The 17457-nt window shown below is 39.7% G+C and overlaps 1 protein-coding gene across 1 annotated transcript in view; it reads left to right on the forward strand.

Moving 5' to 3' along the window:
• LOC124789141 (protein ELYS) overlaps nucleotides 1-17457 on the forward strand; it is a 259690-nt gene that overhangs the window by 119501 nt on the left and 122732 nt on the right. The window contains exon 17 of the mRNA XM_047256434.1: nucleotides 4767-4911. Within this exon, the coding sequence (XP_047112390.1) occupies nucleotides 4767-4911 (145 nt within the window). The remainder of the gene's footprint in view (nucleotides 1-4766; nucleotides 4912-17457) is intronic.

Here is a 17457-nt window from a genome sequence, read left to right on the forward strand (position 1 = left end):
CAGTAAGTAGCAGTCTCTTTTTTCCTACATTCTTGATATTCGTACCTGGAGTTTCCATTGCTTGATTGCAAAGATTAACAGAGATGTGGAGGACACGTTGTAGTTGGAATCAGTGTGATGGAAAGTCTATTAACAAAACATTCTTGGTAGAGTTGCTGTTGGGGAAACATCTTGTACACCAGGTGATTCAGAAGAGCGGTTCAAGGAACCTGCATTACTGGCCACTGTGGTAATGTAGTCTAGCAACTGTCCTGTTCCATTATTCTTTATCACAGGATGTGACCATATGGTCTTCATTGAATGTTTGAACATGGGTGCAGGCTAATGTAATAGTTTGAATAACATGTACAGTAGAACCTCAAGTAACTGTCTCTTTTGCTACTAGCGGGTAGTTCGAACGCAAAAAACCTCAGATAATCAGAGGAGAACGAAACAGGTCATTTACAGAACTCAAAACTGTGTAAAAAATAAAAATTAATTAAAAAAATTTCTAATGAAGAGAAAAGAAACCAGAAAATTTCAAGCACTCAGAATGTATTGTAAAAAGTGTAAAAGTGTTTTGTTTAAATTTCCTAAACCTTGACCTTGCTGCTGCATCAGGCTGCTTCTTTTCCCATTATATGTCCATAGCTTTAATGGTTGGCGGCTGTTTCAAATATTTGAGGGAACACCTCTGCTGCAGAGTGGCTGATCTTTTTCTCTTCTTCTTTTTCATGATCTTATTACTGTTGATAGACATAGTACGGTTGCAATACAAGATCGATGATCTGATCATAACAATGTTCTTAGTTGGTAACAGCAGCGACGTCATTTTCCTTTCACTGTTCCTCTAAATCAGCATGCTGGATATCATTCTGAAGAGTTCATAAATCATTGACTAAATCTTCGGTGTCTGACTCATTAGTTTCTGGACATTCGTTCTCTTGGTTTAGGCTAGGACAAACCTTCTTTCATGATTTTTGTAGAGTGGTTTTCTTAAGTTCTGCAAAATACTAACGCGAATTCTTTACAGACGAATGGAAAAACTGATAGAAGCCGACATCGGGGAAGATTGGTTTGGATTCTGTAGAAATGTTGGAACACGTGAGGCAATACTGACCCTACGACTTATCTTAGAAGAAAGATTAAGGAAAGGCAAACCTACGTTTCTAGCGTTTGTAGACTTAGAGAAAGCTTTTGACAATGTTGATTGGAATACTCTCTTTCAAATTCTGAAGGTGGCAGGGGTAAAATACAGGGAGTGAAAGGCTATTTACAATTTGTACAGAAAGCAGATGGCAGTTATAAGAGTCGAGGGGTATGAAAGGGAAGCAGTGGTTGGGAAGGGAGTGAGACAGGGTTATAGCCTCTCCCCGATGTTATTCAATCTGTATATTGAGCAAACAGTGAAGGAAACAAAAGAAAAACTTGGTGTAGGTATTAAAATCCATAGAGAAGAAATAAAAACTTTGAGGTTCGCCAGTGACATTGTAATTCTGTCAGAGACAGCAAAGGACTTGGAAGAGCAGTTGAACGGAATGGACAGTGTCGTCAAAGGATGATTTAAGATGAACATCAACAAAAGCAAAAGGAGGATAATGGAATGTAGTCGAATTAAATCAGGTGATGCTGAGGGAATTAGATTAGGAAATGAGACGCTTAAAGTAGTAAAGGAGTTTTGCTATTTGCGGAGCAAAATAACTGATGATGGTCGAAGTAGAGAGGATATAAAATGTAGATTGGCAATGGCAAGGAAAGCGTTTCTGAAGAAGAAAAATTTGTTAACATAGAGTACAGATTTAAATGTCAGGAAGTCATTTCTGAAAGTATTTGTATGGAGTGTAGCCATGTATGGAAGTGAAATGTGGACGATAAATAGTTTAGACAAGAAGAGAATAGAAGCTTTCGAAATGTGGTGCTACAGAAGAATGCTGAAGATTAGATGGGTAGATAACATAACTAATGATGAGGTAGTGAATGGAATTGGGGAGAAGAGGAGCTTGTGACACAACTTGACTAGAAGAAGGGATCAGTTGGTAGGACATGTTCTGAGACATCGAGGGCTCACAAATTTAGTATTGGAGGACGGCATGGAGGGTAAAGATCGTAGAGGGAGACCAAGAGATGAATCACTAAGCAGATTCAGAAGAATGTAGGCTGCAGTAGGTACTGGGAGATGAAGAAGCTTGCACAGGATAGAGTAGCATGGAGAGTGGCATCAAACCAGTCTCATGAGTGAAGACCACAACAACAACAACAACAACAACAACAACAACAACATTTCTTAAGTTCTTCCCAAGTGTGAGGAACTGTGAATTACTTCTTTCATGTTTAGGATTTTCAGTGAATCAAAAAGATCACAACCCTCTTCTGTTTTCTCTATTGAAATGCTGACATTTCTCCTCCTGTTATGCCCTTATATCCACTCAGTAACACCCTGGACTACTGGCTGAATTATTGTAGCCGTGTAGAAAGGGGGGTGGGGAGTAAAAAAAAAAAATAGTTTTTATGTCAGTTTGAAGTTTAGACCTGAGAGGCTTGGGTTGGAGCATTGTCTGGCATTACATTTGCGTGGTGTGGTAGGTTTTTGATTTCAAGTATTTCTTAACAGCTAGAACAAATGCATCAAAAAACCATTCTTGAAATAAATTACTATTCATCACAGAACATTCAAACTTTATGATAGACAGGAAGTGCCAATGTGTTTGGTTTTGAAGGCTCTTTGTCTTGTTAGATTTGCTGATTACAAACAACAGCAATTTATGGTAATGACTTGGGTTGCTGTCTATGAGGCAAGGTTATTTTGTTTTGAGATAGCTTCTTATAGTTCTGCCCCATTTCATTGATGTTGTATAACTGACCAGCCCCTAGTGTAATTTTTTGAGACTATGTTCCCGAATTTTCCAAAAACTGCTTACCTGCATTACCATCAGCAGAAAGTTTTTCACCTGAAATAGCAACTTGCCTAATGCAAGTGATGATGCCAACCTTCACTTGCTTTGAATACATCTCCCCCCCCTCCCCCCCACCCCCACCCCCACCCACACGGAAGGAAGGTTTTTGGCACAGCTGAAAAGGTTTCTCTTGGATGATAACTCCTGAAAGTGGGGTTCCCTTATGTCTTTCCTGAAGAAAATAAAGTTCACACAGTGTCATCCAATAACTCAGGTTTTTTTTTCTTTTTTCAGTGCTTTTCTAGTTGCCTTTTTTCAAGGCTTTTCTAGTTTTTAAAACTTTTTCACTATCTACAGTTAATGAAAAAGCTTAAAGATCTTAGCAACTGACACAGCTTTATCAACTCTTTGGAGAACGCTTAGTTCCTGTTCAGTTGTGTACTCAACAAGTTTCCTTTACTGTTTTATAGCCATTTTTAGACGTTCAGAATCCCTTAAACTTCTTAATCACAACTTTATAAACTTTATAAAACTACGCAGCAACTTAAAAGTTAAAAGGAGTGTAGTACTGTATTCAAAAACTGCACAGATAAACAGAAGGTTAATGGGTACAGTAAAGTAAACAGTCTAGCAGTACAGTAGTCTGTTAACTAAGCATGCATGAGAAGTATGTCTCGGATGGACATCTTGCCATGACAGCAGTAAAACCGATTGATAACAACAGCACACTGTTTGGCGCGGAGTGCAGACAAATGGTCGGATACATAATCAGATAATCTGAGAAGTTGCTTAATCAAATGTTGGATAATGGAGGTTCTACTGTAATGGTTTTCAGTGGTCCTTAGTCTTTCTTGACATAAAAGTTAAGTTAAAATTGTAACAAAATCAATTTAGATGTCCATTATCATCCAGTGATGTGGGCTGTGTTCCCAGCTGGGAATTGAATCTTCATGATAAGCCAGGATTGAAATAAATATTACCTTCTTCCACTATTGTAATATCTCAGTTTTAGCAGTCAGTTATGTCCTTTTTTGTCTTGAAGAATGGTTTAAAATTCCTTTCTCACTTTCAAAACTTGTCTCCATCAAGCCTCAGATGGTTCAGACTGTTTTGGATGCTGAAGATTGCTGTTTATTTTATACAATCCATGTAGTTGCAATAGGTTAAACTGAGAAAGGTCATGATGGCCAGTCTTCGTTTCTGATATTCACCTGGCTCTGTGCTTCTGCATGGGTGCAGCAATTACATGGCACCTGGAGAATGACAGAAGCCACAAGTTCTGTGGAAGAGCTATAGTGATTTGCGTTTTATATTGGTTATAGCTCACTTCAGATAACAGGTTAAGGGGGGGCTCAAAGTGAGATTGATGGATTCATGAACATCAAAAGAAACAACATTTAAATTAAAATCACAAAATTAATAACTTAACAGGCACTAAAAAGAAATGTGGAGGCATTGTATTCAATGAAAAACTGGAAGTAAATGAACACCAACTGGCAGTCTTGTATATGCATTGAATAAAATGTTGCAGTTAAAGTAATAAACAGCTGAGGCGAAAACAATTATTTTTTACATTTTAATAAATTTGGAGGTAAGGTTCCCCATGTAAAGAAAATCATGCAATTTTTTTAAAGTAGTAAGTTCATGGTAGCATTAACCCATTAAACCATTCCATCTAAAATATTTTGTCAAATCAACATTGATGTTGATTCAGGTCCTATTTGTATAAGCAACCTTTCTAAATAGGTAAATTATTTTTGCAATCCCCATCCATTTTTTATTTATGTTTACATTATGAGAATTTCTTACCGTACTAGCAGTATTAACTTCTGTAAGTAAAGATAATCATCTTGGCAACTTTAAATAAATATACTTACACTCTTTATTTTACAGAGTTACACCGAGCTGAGCTCATGGATCAGATATTTTACCTAACATTGACACCTATGGAGGAGAAGTGCTTTTTCCAGTTTCTGGAGAAGTCCTTAGTTCATGGAGGTGGTGGAACCAAGTTAATATACTACTTGCAGCAATGCAGGTATGTCAGTCTTCTTTTTGCAAATACTGCAGATGACACATTTGATCAATAAGACAAGAAATGTCATCAGTGAGTCCTGTGGTGTAGCTGCTGTATTATGTGTGGATCTTACAGAGCTTGTTATCAACAATGTAGAAAAAGACAGATTGCTACTTAATGTAAAGAAGAAGCACAATTAAAACACTTACATAAAGCTTTCGGCCACACCCTTCATCAGTAAAAGAGAAGACGCACTATTCACAAACACTGTTCACGCACACATGACTGCCAACTCCAGCATCTCAAGCCAGAATGCAGCTATCGCATGGGATGCAAGCAGCAGTCTGAAGGGAGCGGGGAAGGGGAAGGCATAGTAGTGTATGGATGGGAAGAGAGCGTACACTGTCTGGTTGAGTATGCAGGTACTAGAATGCCAACAGGTGCAGCATCAGGAGGTTGTGAGGTGGGGAAAAAGGAGCAAAAAAGGAGAGGAACAGGGAGAGATGGGGGGATGTGTTGGCAGAGGGCTGCAAATAAAAAGAGTGGGAGAGGAGAATGGGAAGGCGATGGTAGGACGTTGAGGGTGGAAACTGTTGAATGGAAGGTGTGGGGTCAGTATATTACTATTGGTTGTGGCCAGGATAATTACGGGAGTGGAGAATGTATTGTAAGGCTAAGTTCTGTCTGCACAGTTCAGAAAAACTGTTAGTGGAGAGAAGGATACAAATGGCTGGAGAGAAGGATACAAATGTCTCGGGTAGTGAAGCAGCCATTGAAATCAAGTATGTTACGTTCAGCTCTGTGTTGTGCCACAGGGTGGTCTGCTTTGCTCTCGGCCACTGTTTGTTGGTGGCTGTTCATCCTGGTGGACAGCTGTTCGTTGATAGTCATACCATTATAAAAGACTGTGCAATGATTGCAGCAGAGCTGGCAAATGACACCTGATGACACATGATTACAGCAGGTGTCATTTAACATCTCTACAGCAATCATTGCTTTGTTCCCCACATCCCTGCCCCGAGACCTTCTGATGTTGCGCCTGTTGGGAGTCTAGTAGTTCCTGCACACTCGATCAGACAGTCTCTCCCTCTCCCTCTCCCTCTCCCTCTCCCTCTCCCTCTCCCTCTCCCTCTCCCTCTCCCTCTCCCTCTCCCTCTCCCTCTCCCTCTCCCTCTCCCTCTCCCTCTCCCTCTCCCTCTCCCTCTCCCTCTCCCTCTCCCTCTCCCTCTCCCTCTCCCTCTCCCTCCCCCCTCCCTCTCCCCCCCCTCCCTCTCCCCCCCTCCCTCTCCCCCCTCCCTCTCCCCCCTCCCTCTCCCCCCTCCCTCTCTCCCTCTCCCTCTCCCCCTCCCTCTCCCCCCTCTCCCTCTCCCTCTCTCCCTCTCTCCCTCTCCCTCTCCCCTCCCTCCCTCCCTCCCTCCCTCCCTCCCTCCCCCCCCTCTCTCTCTCCCTTTTTTCCCCACCCCACCCCACCCCTTACACTACTATCCCTTCTCCTTCCCCACTCCCTCCAGATTGCTGCTTGTATCCCATGCGATAGTTGCATTCCAGCCCAAGATGCTGGAGTTGGCGGTCATGTGCGCATGAGATGTGATTGCTTTTGTGTATGAATTGTGTGTGATGAAGGCTGTGACTGAAAGCTTTATGTAAGTAGCTTTTAATTGTGGCAGTCTGCAACTTGACGTGCCTTCTTTATGGTAAGTAGCAATCTGTCTTTTCCTACATTGTTGATATTCCTGACTGGAATTTCCTGAGCTTGTTGTTTATGTAGCATGCTTCTTGTTGGAGTGTCACGAGGCATACCAAAAGACATTAGACAGGCATGTGCTGGGAACTACATCAGTTCCTCTAGAAATAGAGAGACAATGTTCCAGGGAACAAGTTTCAACAAGCGTTTATTCTGGCCAGCCTAGTGGCTGTATTGATGGTATGTGAGCTTGCTCCTTTGTTGATTGTCAGCTTCTTTCTGTAACAGTGGGTGACTTATGTGGTACTGAAATGGTTGTACAGTCACTGGTGTGGGGGCCCTTAGTGTGTGCCAGTGTGTTGTCAATGCTTAGTCACTGCTGGAACTCAGCTGCAGCTTCTGGCTGGGTAGACAGAAAAAGTAGTTAAGCAAGCTGCAACATTTTGGCTAAGAATCTACACAGAGGTGTGTAATGGGTGATAGGTGTCTGTAAATGTGAACAGAACTCGTAAGCCTTTAAAGTGTGAATTAGAGCAGGAGATTTGAATTTGGATTACCTGTGTTCGAAGTGTCTCAGTAGTTAGTTGTTGATTGCCCATGTGGTTGTCGGATGTAATCCTGTTTCATATCAAGTTATAAAATGATGTAAATAACACAGCATTAGTTAGCGTGTTACCTATTGATATTTCTTACTCATAAACTCGTTCAACTTGTCTATAAGATTTCATATACAATGTTACATACAGATAAGCACTTCCAGTAAACAATGAAGTATACTGACAGAGGTGATATTTTCACAGTGCACTTTCCTCCTGCTATTCTCTTTCCTCTCCCTTGGAGAACACGTCTTGTGTATTTTTGGCAATGTATTCTGTAGTTACTGTGGCCTGACATTGGAACTATCCTTCATGTTTTTTTCTTCATTCTTCATCTTGTTCTGCATTGCCCAGCTTGCCCGTCATCTCGACTGGTCCATTCTCTCTGACATTTACTCGAGCAAAGTGACCATTTACCACGCAGTATCTGTTTGCTGATTCCTATGCTATCTATGTGCAAACCCAATTGGCAGCTTTCCGAGGCTGACTGGAAAGTTTAATCTTCCCTGGTGACCTTTGACAAACATCATTTCCCCAGTTGTTATGAACATTAATCCTTACTGCCGCAGAATGTTCCATACCTCATACTACTTCTTTCACGTGCTAAGTCCCGATCCCCTGGTGCACAGAGGTGTGTTGCATGACGTTTCGCAAGAGGAGTCATGCTCTCCACATTTTTAACCATCGTCCTACTCTGGTGAAATGTACTCGTTATGAACAGTTGCATGCACAATGTCGTCACATTCTTCAGGATAGATTTCATGTTCTAGTTCTTTTAACAGTTTCACTCCAACTTCCATTGTGTGGGGCAACATCTGTTGTTTCTCTGGGACCAAGATCTATTCTGCAATTTCTAACCTGCCTGTAGCAGATGATGTCTATGCTCAACACCTTGGGTCGCTATTTAGCAGAGGTTTTGAACTCCACCCACTATCACACCCCCTTCCTCCCTCAGAAATGAGTGGGATATACTTCTCAGAATCATGAATGCTACAGTGCCGCAGTGCTGCCTTTACTATGTGAGGGAGCTTGGCTATGCTTTCACCTCATCCTGATTTAGAAGGGTGTGAACACTGAAGGGTTGGCTTTGTGCTGCAGCCGGCGTTAATCTCGGATCTCATTTGTTTCCCGAGGACACTACTCTGGCTGTGATCTGTCTCTGGAAGTTTCTCGACCTTCGCACACAACTTAGCGATAGCACCTTCGTGTACACTGGTGGGTCTAGGACCGATCACGTTGTGCCTTCATCGTTGGTTCCAACCATTTTCGGTATCGGGTCCCGGAACACTGCTCGACTTTTACAGCAGAGCTCTTCAAGCTTGTCAAGCCACACACAACTTCCAGCAACACAGGCTTTTAAATCGTCATATATTCCGATTCTCTCAGTGCTGTTCAGAGCCTCTGTGTGCTGTATACGGTCCATCCCTTAGAGCAACGGGGCCAAGAAAACTTCCACTTGCTCGCTGTTGAGGGAGCCACCGTGATTTTCGTGTGGGTTCCTGGTCACATTTGTCTTCAGAGAAATGAGGCTGCTAACACTGCTTCCAAGGCTGCAGCAGTCCTACCTCGGTCTGCTGGCTCTTTAATTCCTTTGGATGATATCTTTGTTGCTGTTGCGGGTGGTGTCACTTTGGCATCTCCACTGGTCCGCTGTTCACAGGTACAAGCTCTGGGGAATTAAATCTTTCCCAGTGGCTTGGTCGATCTCCTCTCGGTTCTCTTGTTGCAAGGAGATCATTTTAGCTATGTTGCATATTGAGCACTATATTTTTAGCCATTGCTGTTTCTTATGTCGTGATCCTCTACCACTTTGTGCTTTGTCATCAAGCTTTGCTGGATCCTCATTTCCTGACCCAATTCCGTTTTTTTAACTGCTTATATGTTAGTGTATTTTGCCATCTGAGTTATAAGCCATTTTAGCAAACAGCGCTTGAGGTGTTGATCACGGTGTTGATCACATATTAACTTTTATCCGTCATAGCAGTACAGCGAAGGACATCTAATCTTCAGTTTGGGATCTCTGCTGTCTCTACATATTCTGTTTATCTTTCTCCAAGGGGAAGTCCTTGTTTTTAGCTCTCTTTCCTTCTGTCAGTTGGCTTAGTGTATAGTGACTTTTAATTCCTTTCACTTATTGGTGTTCTGAGATTGACATGGGCACTGCAACCTCAGTTTTATGAAGGAAAAAGAAAACAAACAAAAAACGCTTTTCAAAGATATTTACCCTAGTGCTGACATACAGATGTTACCACTTTAGTTATTAGATGCCGGCTGACTGAATTGTGGGCTCCCACAGGTATTTGCAGACATCAGAAACCACAAGTGAAATCTCAAATTACATCTTACTTTATAATGATTCAACAATCAAATTTAGTAGGGATTCTGCTGATTAATTAATAATTTTAAGAATAATAATTATGATGGAAATTTGTTGGTACCATACAAGAGGCGCAACAATAGTGAGTTCATTCAGGAGCATGTGCCTCAGTTAATTTACACACAGGGTTGCACAGTACAGACAATTCGTGTACACAAAAAATCTGTAACATATAATGTTAGATTATTATTATTATTATTATTTATTTTATGGCCTTCAGTGGACCACTGTAGTCAAAAATACAAAGTTCTAAACAAGTTGTTACACAGGGATACAATTTGGTTCGACAATAACTTAATATGATATTTAGGTAATATAATTATTAGAGGCTATTCTTATATGAAAGGTGTTTTGCTCTTCTTTCTGCCCATTATTTCTTCATTCTTTCAGATATTTTCTTTCTTTCTTTCTTCATCTGAGACAACTCTTCCTGTACTCCTTTTATTGATTTTCATTTGTAGTCTGGTTTGCGGGTCTTGCAGTATTCTGGTTTTCTCTGTTTTGTTTTTTAGGTCATCTACTGTAATTTGAAGTTCTTTTATATCTTCCTTAATTTCTGTGATCTATTTAATGTCGCTCTTGCTATTCCACAATTTTTGTATTATTTTTTTTACTGATTCTGTTTTCTGGAGTTCTCATCAGATGTCCAAAGAATGAGATGCGTTTCTTCCTGATTGTGCTCATGACTGGTTCTGTTTTCTTATATACTGTTTCATTTGATGCTATTCTCCAATGTCCATTTATTTTATACTGTTTATTTATACATGTCCTAATTATTCTTCTTTCTATTTTTAGTATTCTGTCAATTTCTGCTGTATTAGTTGTTTTGAAGATAGTTTCAGCTGCATACGTTATTTCTGGTTGTGTAACTGTTTTATAGTGTTTTAATTTTGCATCTATAGATAGGCTTTTTTTGTTGTATGTAGTTTTGGTAATGTAATTTGCATAGTTCAGTTTTTTTATTCTATTTTGCCATGATGGCTTCTCATTTAGATTGTATGTTATTATTTCGCCTAAATATTTAAATTTATCAACAATTTTGATTTCCTGTTCTCCTACTGTAATTTTGTTTGCAAGTGGTGGATCAGTTAGCATAATCTCCGTTTTTTCAAATGATATTCTAAGGCCTACTTTCTCTGCTATTTCTTGTAGTGATTTCACTTGTTGCCTGGCTTCTTGAACGGTGTTGGCTAGGAGAGCAAGATCATCAGCGAATCCCAAGCAGTTTAAGCTAATATCATCTTTTGCACTTCCAATTCTTATCCTCTTTGGATTGTCCTTGTACCATTCTCTCATTATGTATTCCAGTGCACAGTTGAAAAGTAATGGTGATAGGCAGTCACCTTGTCTTAAGCCTGTTTTTATGAGGAATGGTTCCGAAATTTCTCCTCTAAACTTCAATTTTGATGTGGTGTTGGTTAGAGTGAGTTGTATTATTTTAATTAGTTTTGGATAGAGTCCTAGATTTCTTAAAATTTTTAATACTGTAGGTCTGTGGAGACAGTCATATGCCTTCTTAAAATCTACAAATGTTACTGCCAGAGGTTTGTTCCGTTTCTTGTAGTATGCCATAATCAATTTTAAACTAATTATCTGCTCTGCACAGCTCCTCCATGGTCTGAAACCTCCCTGATATTCCTCTAACTCCTGTTCTAATTGCTCCTTGATTCTTTCATATAGGATCTCGGATAGAATTTTATATGTGCAATCTAGGAGAGAGATTCCTCTGTAGTTGTCTGGGTTGCTCTTATCTCCATTTTTTTGTAGTGGGTGGATGGTAGCTGTGGTCCAATGTTCGGGAAATTGTTCTGTTACCCAAATTTTTGTTAGAGCCATGTGTAAGGAGGTCTTGACTGTGTCACTTGCATATTTCCACATTTCAACAAAAACCTGATCTTCTCCACATGCCTTATAATTTTTTTGTTCTTTAAGAATTTCTTCTACTTCTTGGAAAGTTGGAGGGTCTAGTTTGTTAGGTTTGGTTTTTATTGGGGTGTTTATGTTGATTTGTAAGGGTTCTTTGGGTTCCTCGCAATTCAGAAGTTTGTAAAATGCTTTTCCCATGATTTCTGCATTTTCCTTGTTACTGTGTATTATTCTTCCATCTTCATCTTTCAGTATTAGTGTAGGGGCCTCATATTGTTGTAGTTGTTTCCCTAAGATTTTGTAGTAGTTCCTGGAGTTGGTTTTATGATAATTACCTTCTATAGACTTTATAATATCTTTATGAAACCCTCTCTTGATTCTTCTAATATTTTGAGTGAATTTTTTTCTTTCATTTTTTAGGTTGATGGCATTTTCTTCAGTTTTATATGTTTGAAACTTTAACCATGCTTGGTGTCTATCTTCATGGAATTTGTCACATTCTGATGTCCACCATGCATGTTTCCTTCGTGGGTTCAAGGGAGCTAGATTCTCTGCTTCTTTTTTAAGATTAGGCACTAGTTGTTCTAGATCATCTGTTAATTTGATGGTTTGTGTTATTTGTTGGTACTTATTATTTTTAATTAGCTGATGTGGGTCAAACCTCCTTTTTATTTTATTAGTTTTTCCGGTCCTCTTCTTTAACGGCATGAATTTGATTTTAATTTTAACCATATAATGGTCTGAGCCTGTGTCTACTCCTCTCAGTACTTTAACATTGTGGATCTCCTTATGAAAATTTTTGTCCATACAGACATGGTCTAGCTGCCACTCGCCCTTCCTCCAGTCTGGATGTTTCCATGCTTTAAGTTTACTTGGCTTCCTCTTAAAGTATGTTTATTTAGATATAAGGTTGTGTTCTCTGCAGAGTTCTACAAGTCTTTGACCGTTTTTGTTTGTACATTTATGTGGACTCCATTTTCCAATTATATCTTTATATTTCCTTTCTTTTCCCAACTGAGCATTGAAATCTCCCAATAAGATTTTTACATTCTTTTTATTTACTCTGTTCACAGTTTGTTCTAGAAGGTCCCAAAATTTATCTACCTCTTCCTTTGTTTTTGTTAGACAATTTTTTTCATTTGTTGGGGCATGAGCATTTATTATTGTATAGGTTTTATTCATTGTTTTAAAGCTTAGAGTCGCAATTCTTGGTGATACTGCTTGGAAATGCGTTACTGAATCTATTATTTTTATGTTTACTAAAAACCCTGTTCCAAACAGGGGACATTGTTTCATTGCCCTCGGTCCTGGTCCCATTATAAATTCTGTATCCTTGTGATTCGAATGGGTCCTCTGTGGTGTTTCTCATTTCTTGGATCCCTGTTATTAAAATTTTTTGTTTATTTAGTTCATCTGTGAGCTCCTTGAGTTTTCCGGTCTGAAGTAGCGAGTTTATGTTGTGTGTTGCTATATAATTTATTTGCTCATGTTTAATCTTCTTTTTGTGTTTTAGTGTGCATTTGGATGGTTGCAAACGCTCCGATTCGTTGCTGTCTTCTAGTTGACTACCCACCGAATCCGATGTAGCCTTTTCCTGCCTTTTTGAGCAGGACGGTGGAATTTTTTTCCTAAAAGACCTTTCCATTTTTGACTGTCGAAGGTTGCCAACCTTAGTTGGAGCAAGCTCCGATTTACAACTATGGTTGTTAACCGCAGAGGGTGTGTTTGGTCCACGAGAGCTATTTTATTTCACTCAAGTCCGCCAGTAAACCGGTGAGGACTTCCCTATCCGCCACCTGGGATGCGCCATGTAGGAGTATCACCTCTCCTCCTACTATGACAGCATAGTAGGTTCGTGGAATGTTAGATTATTAGATGATATTTCTTCTAGCCCTGAAGTTATTTACCACCTCTTCTTCTTTAAAGACGATGTTACCGATCGGGCTTGCTCTGCGTAAATTTCTTGCTTCTCTGAATTATTACAGCTACTGTTGACACACATAGATCAAGTGAAAAAAGAAGTAATAAACGACATTGGTTTATTATTATAAGAATTAATATGTTTCACATTATTAGTGAACTAAACAGAAATTCACTTCTTCTCTCTATTGTGGACAGGAGAAGACAGACAGTACAAGATCAAAGAAACATCTGATGGGAGTTCTTATAAAACATAAAAAAATTAATTTTCTTAATTTTGTGTTCTAACTATCTCCACAAGCTTGATTCCTATGGGTGTACTGCATTTTCATCTTTGCCATTTACTACTTAGACGAATTAATGGATAAAAATAAATAGAGAAAAATAAAACATATACCCTTATAGGTAAACCAGCTTAAGTCCTAACACAAGGTGTTATTTTATTAGATGAAGTAACAGTTTTATTTAACTGTGTGTTAGAAATAATAAAATTAAACACACTATATTAGTGATACAACATACCCCAGTTTCATGTAAAATGTAAAGGTTCATAATTCTCCTAATTTACTTAATCTTAATTACTAGGACGTCAGTTCATGGAATTAAGCAAGCTTGAAGGCTGAAATAGCAAAAGTTACTTTTGGGAGGTGTAAATCACTATTACAAATAATTTTGTGTATAGGTTTTCGGGGAAGATGAGTAGTTTACTAGAAAGGGTATCTAAAGGGCTTTTGACTGAGGTAGAGAATTTTTCAATCAATTAGCTAGTTGCTCACTGGAAATCTCAACTCCATATATTCTGTAGGTATTGTATATTATAAATACCCTTAAATAAATTGTTTTCAGATAACAATAATGGAAATTTCTGGATTGTTGTTGTTGTTGTTGTTGTTGTTGTTTTCAGTCCTGAGACTGGTTTCATGCAGCGTTCCATGCTACTCTATCCTGTGCAAGCTTCTTCATCTCCCAGTACTTACTGCAACCTACATCCTTCTGAATCTGCTTAGTGTATTCATCTCTTGGTCTCCCTCTACAATTTTTACCCTCCATGCTGCCCTCCAATGCTAAATTTGTGATCCCTTGATGCCTCAGAACATGTCCTACCAACAGGTCCCTTCTTCTTGTCAAGTTGTGCCACAAACTCCTCTTCTCCCCAATTCTATTCAATACCTCCTCATTAGTTATGTGATCTACCCATCTAATCTTCAGCATTCTTCTGTAGCACCACATTTCGAAAGCTTCTATTCTCTTCTTGTCCAAACTATTTGTCGTCCATGTTTCACTTCCATACATGGCTACACTCCATACAAATACTTTCAGAAACGACTTCCTGACAATTAAATCTGTACTCGATGTTAACAAATTTCTCTTCTTCAGAAACACTTCCCTTGCCATTGCCAGTCTACATTTTATATCCTCTCTACTTCGACCATCATCAGTTATTTTGCTCCCCAAATAGCAAAACTCCTTTACTACATTAAGTGTCTCATTTCCAAATTTAGTTCCCTCAGCATCACCCGACTTAATTCGACTACATTCCATTACCCTCGTTTTGCCTTTGTTGATGTTCATCTTATATCCTCCTTTCAAGACACTGTCCATTCCGTTCAACTGCTCTTCCAAATCCTTTGCTGTCTCTGACAGAATTACAATGTCATCGGCGAACCTCAATGTTTTTATTTCTTCTCCATGGACTTTAATACTGACTCCGAATTTTTCTTTTGTTACCTTTACTGCTTGCTCAATACACAGATTGAATAACATCGGGGAGAGGCTACAACCCTGTCTCACTCCCTTCCCAACCACTGCTTCCCTTTCATGCCCCTCGACTCTTATAACTGCCATTTGGTTTCTGTACAAATTGTAAATACCCTTTCGCTCCCTGTATTTTGCCCCTGCCACCTTTAGAATTTGAAAGAGAGTATTCTAGTCAACATTGTCAAAAGCTTTCTCCAAGTCTACAAATGCTAGAAATGTAGGTTTGCCTTTCCTTAATCTATTTTCTAAGATAAGTCGTAGGGTCAGTATTGCCTCACGTGTTCAACATTTCTGCGGAATCCAAACTGATCTTCGCCGAGGTCAGCTTCTACCAGTTTTTCCATTCGTCTGTAAAGAATTCGCATTAGTATTTTGCAGCTGTGACTTATTAAACTAATAGTTCGGTAATTTTCACATCTGTCGACACCTGCTTTCTTTGGGATTGGAATTATTATATTCTTCTTGAAGTCTGAGGGTATTTCGCCTGTCTCATACATCTTGCTGACCAGATGGTCGAGTTTTGTCAGGACTGGCTCTCCCAAGGCCGTCAGTAGTTCCAATGGAATGTTGTCTACTCCTGGGGCCTTGTTTTGATTCAGGTCTTTCAGTGCTCTGTCAGACTCTTCACGCAGTATCGTATCTCCCATTTCATCTTCATCTACATCCTCTTCCATTTCCATAATATTGGCCTCAAGTACATCGCCCTTGTATAGACCCTCTATATACTCCTTCCGCCTTTCTGCTTTCCCTTCTTAGCTTAGAACTGGGTTTCCATCTGAGGTCTTGATATTCATACAAGTGGCTCTCTTTTCTCGAAAGGTCTCTGTAATTTTCCTGTAGGCAGTATCTATCTTACCCCTAGTGAGATAAACCTCTACATCCTTACATTTGTCTTGTAGCCATGCCTGCTTAGCCATTTTGCACTTCCTGTCGATCTCATTTTTGAGACGTTTGTATTCCCTTTTGCCTGCTTCATTTACTGTGTTTTTATATTCTCTCCTTTCATCAATTAAAGTCAATATTTCTTCTGTTACCCAAGGAGTTCTACTAGCCCACGTCTTTTTACCTACTTGATCCTCTGCTGCCTTCACTACTTCATCCCTCAGAGCTACCCATTCTTCTTCTACTGTATTTCTTTCCTCCATTCCAGTCAGTTGTTCCCTTATGCTCTCCCTGAAACTCTGTACAACCTCTGGTTTAGTCAATTCTATCCAGGTCCCATCTCCTTAAATTCCCACCTTTTTGCAATTTCTTCAGTTTTAATCTACAGTTCATAACCAATAGATTGTGGTCAGAGTCCACGTCTGCCCCTGGAAATGTCTTACAATTTAAAACCTGGTTCCTAAATCTCTGTCTACCCTTATATAATCTATCTGATACCTTCTAGTATCTCCAGGATTCTTCCATGTATACAACCTTCTTTTATGATTCTTGAACCAAGTGTTAGCTATGATTAAGTTATGCTCTGTGCAAAATTCTACCAGACGGCTTCCTCTTTCATTTCTCTTCCCCAATCCATATTCACCCACTATGTTTCCTTCTCTCCCTTTTCCTACACTCAAATTCCATTCACCCATGACTATTAAATTTTCATCTCCCTTCACTACCTGAATAATTTCTGTTATCTCATCATACATTTCATCAATTTCTTCTCCATCTGCAGAGCTAGTTGGCATATAAACTTGTACTACTGTAGTAGGGATGGGCTTTGTGTCTGTCTTGGCTACAATGATGCGTTCACTATGCTGTTGGTAGTAGCTTACCCCCACTCCTATTTTTTTATTCCTGCCCGGGGATCCGAATGGGGGACTATTTTACTTCCGGGATATTTTACCCAAGAGGATGCCATCATAATTTAACCATACAGTAAAGCTGCATGCCCTCGGGAAAAATTACGGCTGTAGTTTCCCCTTGCTTTCAGCCATTAGCAGTATCAGCACAGCAAGGCCGTTTTGGTTATTGTTGCAAGGCCAGATCAGTCAATCATCCAGACTGTTGCCCCTGCAACTACTGAAAAGGCTGCTGCCCCTCTTCAGGAACAACACGTTTGTCTGGCCTCTCAACAGATACCCCTCCGTTGTGGTTGCACGTACGGTACGGCTATCTGTATCGCTGAGGCACGCAAGCCTACCCACCAACGGCAAGGTCCATGGTTCATGGATATGATATAAGGCAAAAGCAACAACTTTCCTATAGCAGATCGTTGTGTGGAACACAGAAACATGTTACAGAAAACAGCATTCACATAGCTTCTGAGCACAAGCTCTTTTTCTAGCAGAGGTACACACATGAACGCACAGACACCTAAAGGCACACTCCCGTGGCCACAATTATTATGCCTCTGTAGTATAAAATCATGAAAGTAC

The sequence above is a fragment of the Schistocerca piceifrons genome, chromosome 3, assembly GCF_021461385.2.
Source record: "Schistocerca piceifrons isolate TAMUIC-IGC-003096 chromosome 3, iqSchPice1.1, whole genome shotgun sequence".
Classification (NCBI taxonomy): Eukaryota; Metazoa; Arthropoda; class Insecta; order Orthoptera; family Acrididae; genus Schistocerca; species Schistocerca piceifrons.